Raw genomic sequence first — 17,560 nt, 5'->3', positions numbered from 1 at the left:
CGATGGGATATGATTTTTTTTCTAGCACCGTCAAATGAGCTGTGCTATTCGCTGGGGAAAGTAACTATGTGATATGATAACCAATACACCAAAAATATCTATTTAGATGGAAGGGAGCGGTACTAGTATCATATAAAGAGGGGGGAATAGACACTTGAGAATGTGAGTTGTCCAGCCCCGTTGCGTGACAGATTATAAATGTTTAATTGTGGATATTTCAGTACGGCTGCTGATTCTCCAGCGATACCTAAGATAGAATTGTCCTTTCCCGTATTTTCCAGGGCTCCACTGATACTTCTGTCTTCGAGAATTTCATTGGGCAACTCCTTGAACACTGTGGTACATGGCCGGAGCCGAAGTAGGTGCTAGTAAGGGACAGTTTGCCTTTTCATCACTCAGCACAAATTGAGCAGATGTGCTTTGATGAAGAGGTCAAGCTGGTATACCTACCACTGTACTCGCCGGATCTGAATCCAATTTAAGAACTATTCGCTGAGTTGAAAGACTATTAAACAGAACTGGCAAGACTATACTGAAAACCCTGATGAGAGCTTTGGTGCTTCTCTTGAATCATGAATGGTGTGTTGATGTTGTGGGTGCCAGAGAACAACATACGAAAGGGTATTTCAGACATGCAGGTTTCTAGTGGGACATAAGTCCAATGTATTTCATATCGTCCTCTTCATATGCAGTCTCGAGGAGGCTATATCACAAAATTTCGAGGTGTATTCTGGCATCGTCAATCAGAGGTGTGTCGGACATTTCGTCAAAAGGCGTGGCACCGGAGCAGATCATTTACTATCAGCAAGAGGTATCATCTTAAAATTCCAAAACTAGCAACTGAAGAGCATCCCACAGTAGTCGTCTAATTCTGCAAACTATTGACACTCAAATTAGATGTGTTGAATATGGTGAGTGATAGGAATCTCAATATTGTAAAATCGATGGAAAATATGTGTATTTATGGTGGCACAGAAGGGGTCTAGGGATCAAGTCAGAGTTATTATAAAGGCAGTTTATTCCGTGGTTATCTGTCGGGTAGCTACCTTATTGAATTCTAAGGGTCAACAGTGCACACCTCACTTCTTCACGAGAAGGGTAGCTCATGCTTAACTACCCCTACCAAACGACCCATTGGCCCTGATTGCAATCCCGTACGGAATGCAGGAGTCCATGTGTTTCTTTAATTCCAGGACCCTTCCCCTATGAAGCCATTACTGTCAGACTGGTAATTACTATGCGCATTATCTATATGCATCTCAAACACCATACAAATTAACAGTCACGCCCAATAAAGTTAAGAGCACACATATAAAAAGCATCCAAATTCTCCAGAAACAGGATGAGACCAAAGTCAGAGAATTTATACACGCAACAGCTTCCTGTACGTGTCTAAGGTTTGTGATAATTAGACTCCTATTCAATTTACCTCGTCGTGCGAAAGATCATCCTCCATGTTATGGGTTCTTCTACTCGGCATCGTTCCGATATGAGGGTCTCCAACGTTTGAAAACCGAATACTCTTTCGGAAATGATTCACGTGTGATCTAATATTGATGAGATTAAGGAAGCTGCGGAAAATATGGTAATTCACAATGAGTACCCGAGCTACAATTGTCAAAACTATGTTTTGGAGCTTTTGGAAAGTTTGGAGAATATTGTTGGTGAGAACGATGCGAAATATAGTGAAGAGAAGGAAATTCTCGAAGGAAAATCGGAGGGGTATGAGCTGGGGGGGGAACGGGGGAGTTTCGATGATATACTGTTAAATCGTCAGCCATACTTGTTTTCACACTAGCTCGTTGTTAAGAGGTTGGTTTCTTGTACTTCGGATGCCATACAAGAACAGGTGCTTTGAAGGTATTCCTCTTGAATCCATATTAGTTTCGGCTATGCCATTCTTAGCTGGAGGCCCCAAAGTCGATCAACTAGCCAACGTATAGGAAAGCGCATTGGGGACAGGCTCTCGGGCAAATAGAGATACCAGTCGTTGTCGTCCACAAAACTCAAAGTGCGGGTCAGCGCAGTGCATTCATAGTACTCAGGGTAAAACCCGCTAAGCTCCCAGTCAATAATTCCAGTAACTTTATAGCAGCCGTTGGGGTCGCGTTTCACCATGATGTTATCGGTTCTAACATCACCATGGGTGAATACCGATCCTTGTACTGAAGGGCGTTCATTTTCCAGAAATAAGCGAAGTAATTCAGCATAAGTGGCGCTGCCACGGTGGTCGGCGGAAAATTGCAAGTTGTTATAGTCGATAGCCCTGGTGATATCTTTAAACAGGGCACATTCGTCAACGCGGAGCTCTCTAACTCCTTCTGCACAAACGCCCCCAAGCATATTGCCATCATCCTGCCGAATACTTCTCAGTCGACGGAAGATATCATCGAGCTGGCGTTGTATTGATAATTTTTCATCGTGGGAAAGGTCGGGCCACGCTTCGGTCAGAGTCATATCCGGAATATAGGTCATGAATATGACCTGAAATGGTTCAAAATCGATCAGGCCGTGGGGTCTTGGTGCAGGTATGTCAGGTGCATGTTGCTCAAGGAATTGCATACTCGTGTATTCCGTATAGTTTTTTTTATTTCCCGAAATGACCTTAGCGACAATGTCCTCATTGCACCTGACCACCATGCCTCTGACACATTGTTGCCAGATGGTGGGTGAATCCCAGAGAAGTCTGTTCAAGGATACAAATAATGACTCCTCCGCGTCATCAGTCGTCGATGCTCCGGACTGTGCAAGCAAGGAAGTGACAGCCTCAGACAGCGGGAAAACAACTGAAGCAGTCTTAGCACGATCAAGGATTTGGCGAAATTCGGGTTCCTTTGACGGAGGAAGCTTTTCTGGAGCCCTGAAGGTTGCCATTTTGATTCTGCGCGTATAAAACTTTACCGGAAACGCGGATAGAAGGTTGACTTCCGGCTCACGCTGGAGTGTATCGCGCAGACTGTTTACCATTTGGAGGTTGATTCCTCCGGGATAAGACAGCTGATCGTATTGAGCAGCTCGGTGCTGACCACGATAAGAGTCAGAGAAAAGGGACATGAGATCCACTGCAGGATTTGCTTCTAAGGCGGCTTCAAATTCTCGCATAGTTTCTCTATTCCATTGCGCTGCTTCTGCGTTGGGCAGTGTCAAAGCTACTAGAGCTCGTGGCTTGGCGTTTGGAGTGGAGCCGGCGGGGGGCGAAGCGTTGATGTTTTCGCCCGTTATATATTCGAAGACATGTAAAGGAAGATACAGCGGGTGACGGACGAGCCGTCGAAATGCAGCCCATGTTGTCGAACAATAATACCATAGAAATGAAAGCATTATAGACAGCAGTTGTTCAGAGAACGCGTTGCCTTGATGGCTCAAGAACAAACTTCAACTGCATCAACAAGTATTTCAGAAGTAGATTAGGCGCTCCAAGCTCAGTATGTATATGTTGTGAGAGTATCCTCTGAAATCAGCAAATATAGTGAATTAAAACGCGTCCAAGATCTGTAGAAAGCTAGATTCATGTAACAGGTACTCCGTACTAGATTGTGGGCACGAAAGCATGAAATGTTATTTTTTCAACTTTGATCTAAGAAACCTTAAATACATTACGACCTTTCCGCTTTTGTAGTTAGTTGAATTTAAATTACAAAACAGACAGTACTGTAATTAGCGTGTATTGCTCGAATCTGCTGGCAACCACCCACAAATCTCCAAATCGGGTTACATTGACCACCTTCCTTCATTTGAAATTATCTTCGAGTTGCTGCTGGACTGACCTGGTAGCTATAGCTGTTGTGTTAGTCAAAATATTTGAGCAGGATGAACACGCGATGCGATGCATGGTATCATGTAACTCTAGAACGGAGTAATCAAATAATAAACAACTCTATGTACGGAGTACTCTTAAGCTTGGTGAGTCGAAAAATTAGCATTCCATATGCCGGGGGGCAGGTAGGTAACTAACGTTCTTCGTTGAAGATATATTTGCTAGGCATTTTCTAGAGATCGCCTTAATTTATCGTTTGATTCGCCAGTACTCTGTACGGAGTAATTGAATTGACAGAATGCCATCCACCGCAATTTACCTTCGCCTGCTTAATTGCTCTGTCAACTTATCTTTTCCCCATTTCCCAGTAGAATCTCTCTACGCCTCTTATACCACTGTTCCAAAAATGCCCGTCTTTCAGCCTGAGTCATGCCCTCCACCGCTAGTGCAAATTCTGTTGCATTGTCAAATCCATTTTCCTTCGCCATGCTACAGAATTGTCTCCTCATCACGGCTTCTGGCGGATGATACCTGAATTTGACAAGTGAGGTGGGCGCCAGGAATATTGCAGAGCTTGAATCACCCTGCGATTCTTGAAATACCTGCTCCCTGCCAAAATCTCCCCTCTCGTCAGCCATCTCCGCCCGACGGCTGAGCTGCTCTTCAACCTTCGAAGAGCCGATCACTTCTGAGTTTTCGTGCGTATACTCTACGCCGGCACTTGTCAATATGGCATGGATTGGATCATGCCTTATTGATGTAGTTGACTTCTTTTCTTCCCCCCATTGCGTTACAGCATCGGAACCATCTTGTACCAAAGCGGCCAATTGGCTCATTGCGGTATCCTCGTTTCCTGCATTGTCAGAGTTTGGCCCTTTATTGTCATCATTTCTTTGATCGAAGACCTCAAAATTGACAACCTGAACTCCGGCTTTACTTTCCGCCACGTTCGTTTTGTTGACTATGTCTCGCAGCACAATATTGTTATTCTGATATTCGAATAGGTTATGAAGCCCGAAAATCTCGCCCTTTTGGTCTTTCTTCTCCTGCACCCCTTTGAAATATCTCCTTTCTATGCTGGCATTGTACCCGATGTTGGCTTGTTGTTGTTTATATATCTGGCGTGCGTACACAATTTCTTCAATAGTGCCGGCAGATACTAACCTGAATACCTCGACATCCCTCAGCTGGCCAATACGATATGCACGGTCCTGTGCCTGCAAATCATGCGAGGGATTCCAGTTTGGGTCTACAACAACAACTTTATTCGCAGAGGTGATATTAAGACCAACACCGCCAGCTTTGGTGGATATTAAAAAAACGAATTGCTGGGGATTCGCATTGAAGTCATCCACCACCTGCGCTCTCTCTTCGTAGCTCATGGCACCATCCAAATAACTGACATTGTAGCTGGTGTGGTTGAACAACATCTGTAGCATTTTCAGGAGCCGAACACTATGAGAAAATACCAAGACTTTGTCCCCATTTGAATGCCACCACTTAAGCAGCTTTTTTAGCACCTTCCATTTCCCACAAAACTCCGGGTTTGAGTAGTTCAAAATGGAGCCTCTCGTCCGGTATAACTCACGCCACTTATCGGGAACTGCAATTTGTAACATATTGAGATCTTTATCTTGTTTCTCGTTGGGATCCGTGGGCTGTGGAATGAGGATAGCAAGATGATTGCTTAGCTTTTGTAGATTTGAGATCGCAGGAAACACGTAGCTCTGCCATGGCCCACCATTCGGGACCTTTTTATGACAGCACCAACCAGATTTCTTTCCAGATCCGCAGGGGCAAGGATCAGAGGATGTCCTAATATATTCCACAATATCACTACTCAAAAGATTCTCGTAGGCATCAGCCTGGGTTTCTGTCAGAGGACAGAACACAACACGGTCACTTTTCTTGGGCAGCTGATCAGCAATAAGAGTTTTCATACGCCGAAGAAAAAAGGCAGGAAGCAGGTTCTGGACCAATTTCTTTGCAGTTTTCCTGGCTTTGCTGAGTTGATAGACGGTGGCATCGTGAGATTGCCCAATTTTCAGGGGGTCAGCGATGGTACTTTTCCATGTTGACACTGGGCCAAATCTACCAGGGTTTGTCCAATTTAAGAGAGTCCATAACTCCTCATATTTGTTTTGAATAGCAGTCCCAGTGAGGCCAATTCTGCATAGGGAATTAAGCTCGTGCATCGCTTTTGCAGTTTCCGATTTGCGTTCTTTCATTAGATGGCATTCATCAGCAACCACACAATCCCAATCCACCATGTTCAACGTGTCTTTGTTCATGCGATACATGGTGTAGGTGGTGATCAGAATTTCAACTCTACCAGACATGGCGGATTGCAATGCATCGTCTTTTGAGCTTCCATGAAATACATCAACATACCACCACCCCCATCGTTCTAGCTCTGCCCTCCAATTTTGAATTAATGTGCCAGGGCATATGATCAGAGTCCTGGGATACCAGATATCATCACCTTTTCGTCTCATTTTGCGCATGCGCTTGGCGTCCCTCTCATCGCCTGTTTTCCCGTAGGCTGCCGTTAGAAAAGCAATGACCTGAACGGTTTTACCAAGGCCCATATCGTCCCCAAGAATACCTCCCTTCTGATAAACAAACAGCTCATGAAGAAAGCTGGCACCATCCACTTGATAGTCGCGTAGCCACTGCGCCACCGGAGCCGGTATCAGCCCCAGTGAATACGGAAGCTGGATATCCTCATACTTTCGACAAGGCTTAATATGTGTGAACATAGGCCTTTCGTCTAAATCTTCTAAGTGGTCTTCATCTGAGAAGTCGATATCATCATAATCCGGCGGCAACTTTAAACCAGCCTCTAATAAGCGTTCTCTTCTTTTATCGAAGTGACGGCGACGGGTTCGAAGGTATTCAGGCAAGGTGTCCTCCATCATGTCATCTTCAGAAGAAACCTCACCATAGTTTTTCATTTGGCGTGGCTTCTTACGGCTTGGTCCTTCGTCATCACCTATCCGCCTCTCACGGCGACCAACAATGGAGCTTTTTTGGGTGGGCTTAGACTTTCGCTTGAACGCAGCAGAGCGCTTCCGCTTTTTCCTATTCTTGAACTGTAGATATGTAGCTTCTCCATCACTAAAAATGTCTTTTTCGTATTCCTCTTCGCTCTGTGTATCTCGAAGATCAATGGGGCTAGAGCTTCTTCCTCTGGGGCCTGCATCCCGGCTAGTATCTTTGATGTGTATTGGACGGGGGGCTCTTCTTTTGATGCCTATCAAAGCTGAATTGTCATCTTCGGTACTCTGTTCAGGAGCGTCGGAATCGAGCAATTCCCAGTTGCCAGCCATTTGTGCTGCGAGATCGTACTTCGTATCTGCCTTCACTGGATAATGTGGGGGCGCGAAACGCGACTTCATCGGTGGCGCGTAGTCACATGATTAGTTAGCACCAGGCTGTACAAAGTAAAATGCTTCAAAGTTCAGATTGTAGCCTTTCTATTGAGCAGAATACATTTTTTATCTGTTAATTTCAGGGCAGCCCGGAGCATGGTATGTTCTGGCCGAACCTGTTCATCCAAAAGTTTCTTTGTCAAGAGGCCCAGGCAAACATTGCAAACTCAGCTTCGATGTTCCCAGACTCAAAGGTGCCAAAATATCCCAATCTTTTCTACTTGATACTTTAAATTAGCAGTCAGGAAGTGGCATCTTTAAAAGTCTTCTACTACCGATTCTTTCTTAATTTCAATGCCCCTTGACACATCCACCACTTACCGCCTTACGCGCCTCCGGCTCGACGGGCGGAGATGGAACGAACTCCGGCTTATACAAGCTCAAATTTCCACAAATCCAGCTAGCTCCGGATCCTCATACGTCGCAATGGGCAACACTGTGGTGATATGCAATGTGCATGGCCCTGCGGAAGGGAAGAGATCAGACGCCAGTGGTGGAGGAGGCGGCGCGGTGGTCTCTGTGGTTGTCAATATTGCTGGGTTCGCAAGTATTGATAGGAAGAAGAAAAGCGTGATGGGCGGTGGAGGTGGAGGTGATAGGTAAGTACTGCATTCTGGATTACCCATTTTATCCCTCAATGCAGTATTCCCTGCTTGTCCGTTAACCAAACCGTACTCACACCTGAATATCCGCAGACAAGCTACTACCGAGCTATCTGCCGCGCTCCGAGATGCCTTCCAGCCTCATCTGCACACACAAACTTACCCGCATAGCACGATATCAATACACGTTTCTGTTCTATCCTCTGACGGCTCCATTTTCGCCGCTTGCATAAACGCCTGCACTCTCGCACTTGTCGACGCCGGCATTCCCATGCCTGGTCTCCTCTGCGCTTGCACTGTAGGCATGAGTGGGCGTGCCTCCACCCCTGCCACCGAACTTACTCAATCTTCAACACGCATTGGAGGAATTAACGAGAGTCTAGACCCTCTACTAGATCTATCGCATCCAGAGGAGATAGAGTTACCGCATATGACACTCGCCAACACGAATCCAGTTGCAAATGACGCTGGAGAAGATGGGGATATGGGAGAAGAGGAAGCACAGATGCTGTCAATTGTGAAGATGGAATCTGGTGTGCATATTTCATATCTGGAAACGATGTTTGCGGTGGGAATTGATGGGTGCAAACAGATGAGAGAGGTTTTGAATGGGGTCCTGAAGGGTGCGGGGAAAAGAGTGCTAAAAGGAGAGGCCGGGTATTCGGGCGCTGGTATCGACCTGTGAAAACCTGTGAAAGACACACATGGCAACACTCTGGCAAATTCATACGCCAATTTTTGACACAAGCGATTGGCCAGATGGAAGCAGGCCCGATACGAACACCTTACCTCTCAACTGACCTTAGCTGATTTCATGCGGGGCGACTATGGGCCGGCAATTGATGAGCCTCAATCCACGACCATGTAGTTGAAAGATGTGGGTACGGAGTGCCAGATCCCATTCGCGACGACGGGTCACAAACCGAAGCCCCTATCGCACTCTCTATTGGCTAGTTTTTCCAAAGGCAGAGCACAAGTGTGTCATCTCAAAATGACCTAGGAATGCTACATGGAAGATTGGTTAGGCAAGGCTCAATCTTCAATCGTGAATATTCTCATCTATCAGCACAAGACTGGCTATCCCAAGTGCCCAGGCGGGAGACACCCAGTATTGCTGACCCTATTATATGCAGCGGGAAATACTAGAAAAACTTATTGCATATTGACTACAGAGATAACTATGCAATAATGGTACGACTTTCTCTTTACCCTAAGGCCTGTAGAATACGTTTTGGTGTTGTGCACAAGGACAATGAGCAATGTATCAGAAGGATTCTAAGGAGAGAATTGATGATATGTGGATTAATTGGAAAGCAGTTTTAATCTTCGTCTGGTCACTCTCATTGAAAACAGCCGCCCCAGATATATCCCGTTTGTACACGTTGGCACAGTCGTATCATTTTTGAAGTTAGGGAAGCTCTAGGAAATTTACAATTGGCCGCAGTCGACGATAGTAGGTTTGGTGCTGGTGGTGATAGTGCCAGAGCTGCTGCCAACCTTCTCGATATCCATGACGGTCTTCATGGATGCCTCATCAGCAACCTCACCGAAAACAACGTGCTTGCCGTCGAGCCAGGAGGTCTTGTCGGTTGTAATGAAGAACTGGGATCCATTGCTAAAAGAAAGTGTTAATAAGGTCGCGCACAAAAAGGTCCTTTCAAGTTTTCCCGCGGGGTTGAGTGAAGGAGTGGGGGTGGGGCGAACTTACGTATTGGGGCCAGCGTTAGCCATGGAGAGGATACCGGCGCCAGTGTGGACACGCTTGAAGTTCTCGTCGGCAAACTTGTCACCGTAGATGGATTTTCCACCAGTGCCCTAAGACTAATGTTAGCCTGAACGCCGACATTTACTTCTGGCGAAGGTGGAAAATCTCACATTGCCGCGGGTAAAGTCACCACCCTGAAGCATGAAGTTGGGGATGATTCGGTGGAAAGAAGAACCCTTGTATCCGAAGCCCTTCTCGCCAGTGCAGAGGGCACGGAAGTTCTCTACGGTCTTTGGGACATCCTCATCGAAGAGGTTGAAGGTGACACGCTCAGTTTTTGCTGAACAGAACAAAGTTAGAAAGCCATTCCAAAACCAATTGTCCCGATATGCAAAGAAAAGAAAAGTTGGGTAGAGGGGAGGGGTAGTAGCCATAGATGTATGGGTAGCGGAGGAGGCATATTGTTGACGAAGAGTATGTTGCAAAAAAAAGCATCGACAAAATAAAGGTAAACAACTTACAAGTGCCCGAAGGATCGGTGTATTGGATGTCGAAGTAGGTCTTGACGGTCATGGCTGCGGTTGAAGCGTGGAAATTACGAGTTAATTGGGGATTGAACTTGGTGGAGGGGTGAGAGATTGATCGCAGGGAAGAAAGGGGAGAAGAAGAAGAACGAGGAAGAGCGCGGGCAAGCAGAGCACTTGTAGCGGGCAGAGGCGGGGTAGCCAGGAAGGTGGGGCAGCGCGCGAGGAGGGGCATTTTTCTGCCGGGCACGTGGGTTTGCAGAGTTTGTTGGCTGAGTAAGCGGGAGCGTGGATGCGCTAGGCTGAAAATAGGATAGACTCTACGGAGGCCGGGTTAGTCCGGAGACGACAGTGCTGCGCGCGAGCGGAACAGATGGAGCAGGCAGAGGTCACATGAAGAGAGGCTGGAGAGCATCGTAGATATTGACTCAATAGAATTGCAATGCTTGCTAGGTGGGTGAATCAGCCGCTTAGAGAGCTTTCTTAGAGCTCTAACTTGGAGCGGAGCTTCAGCACTTCGATGGCAGCTGAATCTCTATGCTGAGAAAGTGCGGATGTGGGTGAAGGGAGAGACTCAACATAGTGTAGTCACTTACCTAGTATTGAAAGGTGCACGGCGCAATATGGATGAGAATGGTGCAACAAGCTGGATATCGGTCTTCTGTTGCTTCGCAAACAATGGCAGAAAAATTGATGGATCCGGACTAATACATGTTCCGCTCCGATCACTTTGCCCTGCTTGGACTTCTACCAGATTTTAATGAGAATCCCAAGCTGGCATTGAAGCCCTTCCTGTGCCTTAAGATATTCTAGACTATGTCTATTTTGAGCACAAATTCCTAGCTTTCTCTTCAAGTGTTCCTTCCTGTTTTCTGGCTCTTTCTTTAAAAGTTGACGCAGAGTGAATATGATTATACATACAGTACGTACAGAGTACATATGGAGTATATCGTAATACCCCAAAGTTCTACAGAATATATGAGCATGTGAACAGGTGTGAGAGCAAATATTTGCAATGAGGCTAGTATAGAAATTGTTTACCTATATCTGCAGTGGTAAGTCTTATCCGTATAAATGTCACAGCTTTTGTTTACTGCCCCAGGCGTCCTCTAGCCATTGATTCACTCGCGCCAAACCGCCTCTATCACTACAAAGAACGTCAAAGGGTTTACCTCAAATCGGGTAATTTCAAAACGTTCATCTGCCGCGCGGAAAATATCCTTCCAAGCACTGGCGGGGCGTTCTTTGGCATTGAACAATGCCATCATTCTAATATCTGTTGCTGTTCCCATCTGCTGAATGGAACGCGGCAGTGGTGGACCATCTGGCTCACCTTGCTTACCAACGTAATCGATGAAAATGACACGCGCCCCTGGCCTCATCGCTGGCCTCAAACCCTGCAATATCTTGATCGACTCCTGGTCTGGCCAGTCATGAAGGATCAGCTTTATCATGTAGATATCGGCCTGAATCGGTTGAGGATTGAAGAAATCATGGGGCATAAAAGTCACACGAGATTTGAGGTCCTCTGGAACGTTTGCCTCAAAGGCCGGCTGGACTTTGGGCAGATCCTGCACCACGATGTTAAGATCCGGGTACTTCCGCGCCAAGGCGATGTCATCATGGCCGCCCGATCCACCAAGCTAGATAATCTTTTTATCAGTCAAGGGCAACTCGAAATATGACAAAAAAAGAGGAGCCTGAAAGATTCCAATAATACTCACATCAACTACTGTTACTTTACCCGCCGCTTTCCAATTATAGGATTCTAATACCAATTCCTCTAGGCGGAAAATCTCCTTAATGTAACGCATGAACTCTACGAAGTTCTTCTGACGCCATCCCTTTTTTTCTCCCTCACCATCATTCTCAAGAAGTTGCCAGCTGTTGGTGTATCCACCAAGGGTCTTCCCGCTTTGATACAAGGCAAAAGATGTTTCAGACATATCGGTTGTCAACTCAGGTTTGCCACAGGTGTATATTTCCAGGGCTTTGTTCAAGACCATCATTGGTGCGCCAGCATCGTCCAGAAGCGTTGATACAAGGGCTCTCAGGCCTGAAGAGCGCGCGAGAGCAGCTGATCGACTGGAATGCTCAATCCGCGTTGACGTCTTGCCGGGTTCTGTCTGTGCGAAGATGCGGAGGGTTGTTGCATGCTCTATGACACGCTGCACAACTTCTTCTGGAAGAGAAGTGTGCTTTGCAATCTCGGCATATGACGCGGAACCCTCCAGGGGCACCGCAGACCAGAAGTCAAAGTGGTTCAGAACATTAAGAGCCGCCGCATCGGGCATGCACTGTACTTGTTATTACCAATGTTGTATTCTGCTGGAGATGAGGTGGAGACTGCTTACACTGTGAACATAGTTAAAAGTACTTTCACTAGGACCCTGTGTCAGGTACCACATGTCCATCAGTGTATCTAAGAGCTCCTGGCGCATCAGAAAACTCTCTGTCGTCAGTTTCTCATAGCTGATGGGGCTATCGGCGGCAAAAGTGGGCTGGGGCACATCGTTGTCACGAAGGAAGGTGGTAAATGTCTCCGCAAGTTTGGTGATCTTCGCCGCAAGGTCGTTGAGAGTGGGTTGAGTGCCCGCCATCGTTACAAATATTTGTCAGTCTTTTGTGCCAATTTGGTCAAGGTGAGAGAGAATCATCCTCCCACGGAAGTGCACAGGCGGTAAAGCCCTTATAAAAAAAGGCTTCTTCTGCAGGCCCACAGCGGAAGCCTTCCACACATTCCCGGTTCACGACGCTGTCTATTCGGCTGCTGGGCTGTGCCTCTGATGCTGGTATGACACCCTGGCATCCTGGCAACAAGCAGGTGCCGGTCGGCACGGGATGTGCTGCCCATCAGATAAGATTATCTTATCAATCCGGCAGTTCCTTCGTCTCCACATGCCTGGATATTCGCCACCCGAATAGTTACATGGATGGTGCTGTGCAGCCTCGAAGGCAAAGATCGGCGGCATGGGCGTTGTGCAAGACACCCTAGACCCTTCTGTGCGTGGTCTTTTCTCTCAGTCTCAACTGCACGGAGTATGCCAATGACAATCTGTGATAGGTTGTGTCTTTGCTCCTTCTTTACTTAGGCCTGGTATGGTGGCTAAAGGGTCTGCAGAGTATTAGTACCAATCCTTGGAGCCTGGTAAGATCATCTACCATTATTGACTATAGCAAATAAATACTTAGTTAGTGGTTTTGGTAGTCCAAGTTTTGCGCTGCCCAGACGTCTAGCTACACAACTTTCGGTCTGACACCGGAACAAGCTACACAATTTTAATTGGAACACCCAATCGCCCATATGACCTTGAGGAAGCTAACACGAAGCCTGATCCCAACGCATGGATTGTGACTTGCGAAAGTAGCTTTATTCCCTGCTTGGCAATTATTAATATTGGTGGCTTCGGCTTCGGGCTTCGGGCCCTGCTCGACTGGGTAGTTAGTCCGTTTGACACCAGGGTAGTAATATATAACGAACAGCAACTGGATAACGACAGCCGATAATGAAAGCGGGGCAAGATTTACGTATTCTTGCCGTTTTGAATCCGATTGCAAGTTGAAATATTCAAACGACACTCACGGTTTGGGCTTTGCAGCAGGCTTCGCCTAGACACCTACTGGTGATGGAGAGATTCAGGCACGGATTCTCTCTTCATCCGAAAATTTCTTATTATCGGGCGCATGGGGCCGGGTCTATCCCCCGCCCCATACTCCAAAATCGTCCAATCGGAATCGGATATGAGATTAGGGACAAGGTGTATCTCAGGTAATTTTGAGTTAAGAAAGAAGGCTGGATAAATAGAAAGAGAGAAAAAGGAAGTTGACAAGAAGATACGGAATCAGAAACAACGAATCGGTACCAAAAGTCCTCGAGGGCTAAGAGACTGGTTGGGAAAAGGATGAAACTCAGGGTCAAAGAGGGCAGAAAAAACTAAATATCGTCGCCCACAATAATAGGAATGATGCTAGACCAGTTTGCCACCACTGAAGGAACAAATCCGAGCAACGAAGAATAATAAAGATATAGTTAGAGAAGAAGACGAATAGTCGAACGGCAGCATTATACTGAAGTACTTTGTAGGCAAGAAAAATAAGACCACTCCCATCCCAATCTAACCAACGTAAAAACCCAAAATCAAACACTCATCTGAAATCATCATCATCCCGGCTTTCCATCTCTAGCTGATCCACTCGTTGCACGAGCTCCTTCGTTTCACGCGCAATTTGGAAAGCGATCGGCGGTAGCTTGGCCGTTAGTTCTTGGATCCGTTCCGGGTCACTCAGCTGGCTTCCGGCCTGGCCAGCATCGGCTAATTTACTCGCACAAGCCGAGAGAATTTCGACCACTGGGCCCGCTCGGGCTCGTAGATTCGGGTTGGCATTTACCTGGGCCATGGCGTCTTCCGTGCACGAAACAACGTTTCCGACTACGTTAGAAATAGATGTGACGTGTGTCTTCACAATCGAGATATGGTCCTCGGCGCGGATGCTGGCCACCAGTGCCTGGATGGACTGTACGAGACCCTCCGTCTGATCTTCAAGATATAAGCGAAGCCCTTCCAATTCCCGGTCAGGTCCACGTGGAGCCCCGAGCTTCGAACCAATAACGAGGCTCTGGCCGCTTGTGCGAGCATTTCTTGTGCCTGGAATGCGGGAGTATGTCTGACTCCGCGACCGCATAGAAGGAGTGCTGATGGCACTGTAAACTGACTCATTTTCGCTAAGTCTACTTTGACTCGGGGCAACGCTGAAATAACCTGGAGACTGCATGGGAACAAGATTGTCTAGATCATCATCTTCATCCAATTCATTCTCGGGTGAAGGCCGAATTTTGACATGGCGGATAAGCTCAACAATAGCCGCTGTGAGATGGGAAGCTGCGGCATCAAGCAGTGATACAGGCGAAAGGCCATGAGAATTCGCAAAATTCTTCGAGGCTGTTATCAAATTGTTGGCAGTAGCTGATACCCTAGACTTCGCTCTGTTACGAGGTTGCGCATAGTCATCGCTTTTACTTTGCATCCTTTCGATATCCCGGCTGATAAGTCTCACGGAGACGACAACAGCTTTCATCTGCTCCAGAACCAGCTGCGGATCATCTAACCGTGCAATCCGTAATAGCTCGTCGATTGCTATCTGGAACTTCGTGATATGCACATCTTTTATTAACCCATCCGGCTGCGTTAAGTTGTGCTCCTTCGCAAATACGGACGCGTCTTGGGTCTGCGCAGGCAAACCAAGCGAAGATGACCGCAAGTGACGCTGCTGCGTTTTTATCTTTGCGTATCTGTTCTTCCAGTGCTTCACTTCGCCATCTAATCGGTGAATTTCTCGAGTCAAAGACTCTTCCCTTTCCCAATTGGATTCACTTGCAAGAATTCTCATCTCTTCTAGTGACCCCAGAGCTTGCTCTCGTACTTGCTCGGTAACTGCTTGTTGCTGTTCAAACTCATCTTTGAGAAACTGATGTTCTCGGCTTAATTCTTCAAACCTGATTTTCCAATCTTCGCCGTCTGAAGTCGTGACACCTATCGAAGGTACTTGCTGCTTCTCGAGCTGTATCTGCTCTAAATGCTCTTGCATCTCCCTCTCTACTATATCGTGTTGACGTCGGGCATCATCAAGATCTTCGCGAAGAGACTTGTTCGCATTCTGGGCGTCTGTTAATTTTTTCGTGAGTTCATCTTCAAGGGATCGCCAATTCTGTTTTTGTGTTCTTAATGCCTATGAAAAGTTAGGAGTTTGACAAGGTAAGTTGTCACGGAAAACCGTACCTTGAGCTCGTTCTCGGCCTCCTGAAGGCCTTTTATTTCTCCATCCTTCTCCTTTAAAAGCGCCTCTAGTCCCGTCACTTTGGATTGTAATGCTTTTACCTTGGTCTCAGAGTCTAGTAATTCTTTGGTATTCTGGCGTTCTAACGGTCCTCCCACAAGGGTAGCCGCGGTACCTCTCCTGCTCTCAAGAACTCTATCTAAAGCAAATGCGTCGCTTCTTCTGTTATCCTCCTCACTAAGGCTCTCGTCATCTTCAACAAGCGTACTCTTGTTCGGTACAATAGTATTACTTTGGAAAGATTTTTGATATGGTGCATTTTCTGGGATTGTTTCGCCATTTATTCCTAAACCAGCTGGAGGAGCAGCACTGAGGGAGCCTTGTCTAGGAGGAAATCGGCCATTGGGTGGCATAGGAGGACCGGGTGGATAACCCCTGCCACCAGGACCAGGAGGAGGCCCCCTTGATGACGAGCGCGGCGGCTGTTCTGGGCCTGCGCCAGGTCCATAACGGCTTCGGATACTGGGGGCTGGGCTCCCTATTCGAGTCACATCTACAGAGGACAATTGCGGAAACCTTCTTTCTTGTTCGGCAAACACATCCATAGTCAGTTCCCTAAACCTCTGTGGGTGCAATGTGGACAGTTTTCGACGCGCGGAATTATGTTTTTCATGGAAATCTGGACGAGGAAGTAGGTGGGGTGGGACGTCGGGCCGCTGCGATCCTGGTGGAACCGGTCTTTCAAGAGCCTGGCGCCGCTGGAGCTCATCGAAAACATCGGTACTCAGTTCGAGAAATTGGACAGGTGACAGGCGCAATAATTTTCCAAGCGCCCGATTGGCTCTTTTGCTATTAGGGTCATTCGGTGTGCCATCTTCATTTTGACTATTCTCGTCATTATCCCTAGTTGTATTAAAAAATCTCTTCAGATACGTGTGGTGCTGCGTGAGCAATTCCTCCATGTGCCTATATCTCCGACTATTTGGGTCCGACAGTGTTCCGTCACTTGCTCGCGATCTGGGAGCCGATACCACGGAGCTAGGCGGGGAGGGATTACCCGGTGTGCCATTCGGACGCATTGGAGGAGCTAAACCATTGGCATCAGGCGGATTTGACCCAAGCGCATTGAACATCAAACTGCCGGAGGCAGGCGGGGTCGGAAGGTTGCCTCTGTTCTTGAGAGGATTGGGTGATAGGGCAGGTTCTGATCTACCGCTGGATTGATATTGATTTATCCCTGACCATTCGCTACCATCCATGGAAACTGTAGACATCGTTGTCCCGAGGCACTGGGGGCGTTGGCTGGGGATGGCCGAAGGTCGATTCGTGTCCGTGGAAGCGGAGGGTAAAGTCGGGGGAGCGAAAGTCCGACGAGGTTCACAGAGATTTATACATCGATGTTAACAGCCGTCCTAAATATATATACACCCTTTTCGCATTCTAACAGATCATATCCGGCTCGCGGACGGAAAGGCGCATCAAGGAATGTCGTGGAACGGCAGCCTGTCCGCCAGACAGGATCGAAACAGCGAAAAGTCTCCCTTGCCGTAAAGGAGATGCCTGCTCGCTGCAAGCGTTCGTATGCAGATCAGGAGCCAAAAGGTAGCCGTGCCAATAGCAAACTCCTTCAACGTGAAACAAAAGAGCGTCGATAAGATAAAAACGAGAGACGCAGCGGCGCGGCACCAGGCGTCTTTGTCCGCAGACCAAGGGCGTGTCAAGCAACGCGCACAAGAGAAACAGACGATACCCCAGACGAGAAGAGA

At 47.3% G+C, this 17,560-nt stretch overlaps 6 protein-coding genes across 6 annotated transcripts; 1 reads left to right on the top strand and 5 right to left on the bottom strand.

The window, feature by feature from the left end:
• Positions 1-1,890: 1,890 nt before the first annotated feature.
• Positions 1,891-3,321, bottom strand: LOZ57_001287 (uncharacterized protein; the record flags this gene model as incomplete). Its single annotated transcript, XM_049250378.1, has 1 exon — positions 1,891-3,321. One exon carries the CDS (start codon positions 3,319-3,321, stop codon positions 1,891-1,893), a length of 1,431 nt encoding a protein of 476 aa, XP_049110738.1.
• Positions 3,322-4,098: 777 nt separating this feature from the next.
• On the bottom strand, positions 4,099-7,155 carry LOZ57_001286 (uncharacterized protein; the record flags this gene model as incomplete). The annotated part of the gene is made up of 1 exon (XM_049250377.1): positions 4,099-7,155. One exon carries the CDS (start codon positions 7,153-7,155, stop codon positions 4,099-4,101), a length of 3,057 nt encoding a protein of 1,018 aa, XP_049110737.1.
• A 459-nt stretch (positions 7,156-7,614) lies between these two features.
• Positions 7,615-8,475, top strand: SKI6 (Exosome non-catalytic core component; the record flags this gene model as incomplete). The annotated part of the gene is made up of 2 exons (XM_049250376.1): positions 7,615-7,787; positions 7,884-8,475. The coding sequence occupies 2 exons, from the start codon at positions 7,615-7,617 to the stop codon at positions 8,473-8,475; spliced, it is 765 nt and encodes a 254-aa protein (XP_049110736.1).
• A 743-nt stretch (positions 8,476-9,218) lies between these two features.
• CSR1_1 (phosphatidylinositol transfer protein csr1) lies at positions 9,219-10,068 on the bottom strand (the record flags this gene model as incomplete). Its single annotated transcript, XM_049250375.1, has 4 exons — positions 9,219-9,405; positions 9,499-9,605; positions 9,666-9,835; positions 10,017-10,068. 4 exons carry the CDS (start codon positions 10,066-10,068, stop codon positions 9,219-9,221), a joined length of 516 nt encoding a protein of 171 aa, XP_049110735.1.
• Positions 10,069-11,140: 1,072 nt separating this feature from the next.
• LOZ57_001283 (uncharacterized protein) lies at positions 11,141-12,619 on the bottom strand (the record flags this gene model as incomplete). Its single annotated transcript, XM_049250374.1, has 3 exons — positions 11,141-11,662; positions 11,744-12,316; positions 12,374-12,619. 3 exons carry the CDS (start codon positions 12,617-12,619, stop codon positions 11,141-11,143), a joined length of 1,341 nt encoding a protein of 446 aa, XP_049110734.1.
• Positions 12,620-14,165: 1,546 nt separating this feature from the next.
• On the bottom strand, positions 14,166-17,068 carry SPA2 (component of the polarisome; the record flags this gene model as incomplete). Its single annotated transcript, XM_049250373.1, has 2 exons — positions 14,166-15,746; positions 15,797-17,068. 2 exons carry the CDS (start codon positions 17,066-17,068, stop codon positions 14,166-14,168), a joined length of 2,853 nt encoding a protein of 950 aa, XP_049110733.1.
• Positions 17,069-17,560: the final 492 nt, after the last annotated feature.

This window comes from Ophidiomyces ophidiicola, assembly GCF_022830035.1.
Source record: "Ophidiomyces ophidiicola strain CBS 122913 chromosome Unknown scaffold_3, whole genome shotgun sequence".
In the NCBI taxonomy this organism is placed as follows: Eukaryota; Fungi; Ascomycota; class Eurotiomycetes; order Onygenales; family Onygenaceae; genus Ophidiomyces; species Ophidiomyces ophidiicola.
Note: the sequence above shows the minus strand (reverse complement) of the source record. Positions and strands in the feature narration are given on the sequence as shown.